The 2500-nt window shown below is 55.0% G+C and overlaps 1 protein-coding gene across 1 annotated transcript in view; it reads right to left on the bottom strand.

Moving 5' to 3' along the window:
* Positions 1–63: 63 nt before the first annotated feature.
* LOC116690270 (homeobox protein OTX1 B) overlaps positions 64–2500 on the bottom strand; it is a gene marked incomplete in the record, with an annotated part of 18266 nt that continues 15829 nt past the window's right edge. The window contains 1 exon segment of the mRNA XM_032517094.1: positions 64–1176. Coding sequence (XP_032372985.1) covers positions 370–1176 — 807 coding nt within the window.

The following is a 2500-nucleotide window of genomic DNA, read 5'->3' as shown; positions in this document are numbered from 1 at the left end:
ACATGAGGACAACATGAGGGCAACATGAGGGAAACATGAGGGCAAACCATGAGAGGACAACATGAAGACAACATGAAGACAAACTGAGCACCACTGAAGACAAACATGAGGACAACATGAGGACAACATGAGGACAACATGAGGACAACATGAGGGTTAAACCGACAAACACCAGATGTGTAATTCATGGCTTAATTAAAACGCGATCACACATCTGTCTCTCCATGTTTGCTACTGTACGGATTTTTAGTGAGATAAGGTCCCATGGTGGTCCATCAGAAGGGGGGGGGTTCGACTCTCCGTTCTTTAAAATAAATCTTCAGAGAATAAAAACCACCAACGCATTAAGCAGAGAAGAGGAGGAGGACGTCACAGCACTTGGAAACGCCACGACGCCTGGTCTTTGTAGTCCAAACAGTCGGAGGCGTTGAAGTTGAGTTTCCATGCCGCCGCCGCCGTCTGCTCTTTGTAATCCAGACACTCTGTGGAGTTGAAGGCGAGGCCCGGCGCGCTGTACGCCTGGTGGTGGTGCGACGGGTGGTGGGGGTGGTGGTGCGACGGGTGGTGGTGGTGGTGGTGCGCCGACGTCTGGCCGATGTGGTGGTGCGGGTGTCCCGACATGGCGCCGCCGCTCATGGGGCTGAGCTGGTGCGCGTGGTGCGGGTGGTGGGGATGCGAGTGCATGGGCGCCAGGTACGAGCCGCAGTCCACGCCGCCGAAGTAGGAGCCGGTCCCCGAGGACGGGTAGCCCTGGCCGTACGCAGCCGCCGCCGCCGTCTGGCTGTAGGACGCCGGGTAGGACGGCGTCCCGCCGGCGCCGGAGGACGGCGCCGAGCGCTGCATGCAGGAAGCGCTCGGCGGGGCGGCGGGGTCGGGCAGCGCGGCCGGCGCCGGGGCCGGGGAGATGGGCGCCGGGCTCCAGATGGACGACACCGGGGCGGTGACGGAGGCGGCGGCGCCGAGCCCCGAGGAAGAGGTGGAGGAGGAAGAGGTGGAGGAGGAGGAGGCGGAGGAGGAGCTGGGCGGCGCCGGCGGCGTGAACTGGCCGCTGCTCTCCGACCCCGGGCTCTCGCGCGTCGGAGACGACAACGACTTCTTCTTCACGGGCTTCGCCTTGGCGCTGTTGCTGCTCTGCTGCTGCTGCCGACACTTGGCCCGCCGGTTCTTAAACCACACCTGAGGAGAGGAAAGGAGGAAAGGAGGAGAGGAGGAGAGGAGGAGAGGAAAGGAAAGGAGGACAGAGGGGAAAGGTCAGCGTCACATGTCGGCTGGGAAACCAGAAGAACAGACGGCGCTGGTGGAGCTTATTTTAATTTTTTAATTCATTCTTGTGTTTTATCTGTTTTTATTTTTTAACAGTTTATTCTGAAAGAGAAGATGCTTCTACAAGAGTAAACTGGACAGATTTCGTAAGTGGGCCCGTCCGTCGGAGGGGCGTGAAAGCGGCTGCAGCGGGAAGGCCGAGAGGCCGCGGCCATGACGGCGGCTTTAAGCTCAGCGGAGGGGACGGAAAAACCTCTCGCAGCCTTTTCTGAAGAAAGCTCACGGCATCAAAAGCCCGTCTGTCACGTTCTCCCCTTTGATGGAAAGACTTGTCTCGACTTGATCGATAATAGCTGAACTTTTCTTTTCCTTTTTAACAAACTGGAGCTAATCGTAAAGAGGCCTGGGGGGGGGGGGGGGGGGGGGGGGGGGGGGGGGGGGACAACGCAGAAAAGTGGCACCAGACGTTTTAAAACCTGAACTCAGATGCGTGAAACTCTTAAAGGGCCATACACGTGACCGGGTTGTTAACTAAAGTTAAGGAGATGTAACACGAGATCGTCAGATTAGAACAGGGGTTCCCAAAACTTTCAGCCCACGACCCCCAAAGTAACGGTGCAAGTGACTTGAGACCCCCCCCACTATTAACGTATATAACCATTGCGCGCAACCGCGCACCCGCTATAGCCGTATCCAAACACGAGCATATTGACAACACAAAATAACAAGTCAGCCATAACATTATTCTACAGTAATTTACTTTAATTTGAACTTAACCTAATGAGATGGATGTGCAACATGTTTGGAGCACAGCAAGTCCAGTCCTGGTTTAATGTCGGGGACCAGCTACTCGGAGATCCTCCTCCACATTCAGTCGCCCTCTGGATTTATTTTTAAGGTACATCAGTGCCGAGAAAGTCTTTTCGCAGAAGTAGGTGGTGCCAAACGGCATCAGCACATCCAGAGCCGCCCTGGATAGCCAGAGGCGGACTTACCATTAGGCAAAGGTCGACAATTGCCTTTGGCCCCGAGCTACCAAGGGCCCCCTAAAACGCCTCATAAACTTATGGTTACGATTTGTTGTCTTACTTTTCACCAATTAATTATATCTCTAAACACTGATACGCTAAAGTGCTATCCGATTGTTTAATTCATGATGAGAAATTCCCCCCGGTCCCCACTACATTGGACTATTCCATTATCCTGCTGTAACCAAACAGCTCAGCAGGCTGGAAGC

The sequence above is a fragment of the Etheostoma spectabile genome, chromosome 5, assembly GCF_008692095.1.
Source record: "Etheostoma spectabile isolate EspeVRDwgs_2016 chromosome 5, UIUC_Espe_1.0, whole genome shotgun sequence".
Taxonomy (NCBI): Eukaryota; Metazoa; Chordata; class Actinopteri; order Perciformes; family Percidae; genus Etheostoma; species Etheostoma spectabile.
Note: the sequence above shows the minus strand (reverse complement) of the source record. Positions and strands in the feature narration are given on the sequence as shown.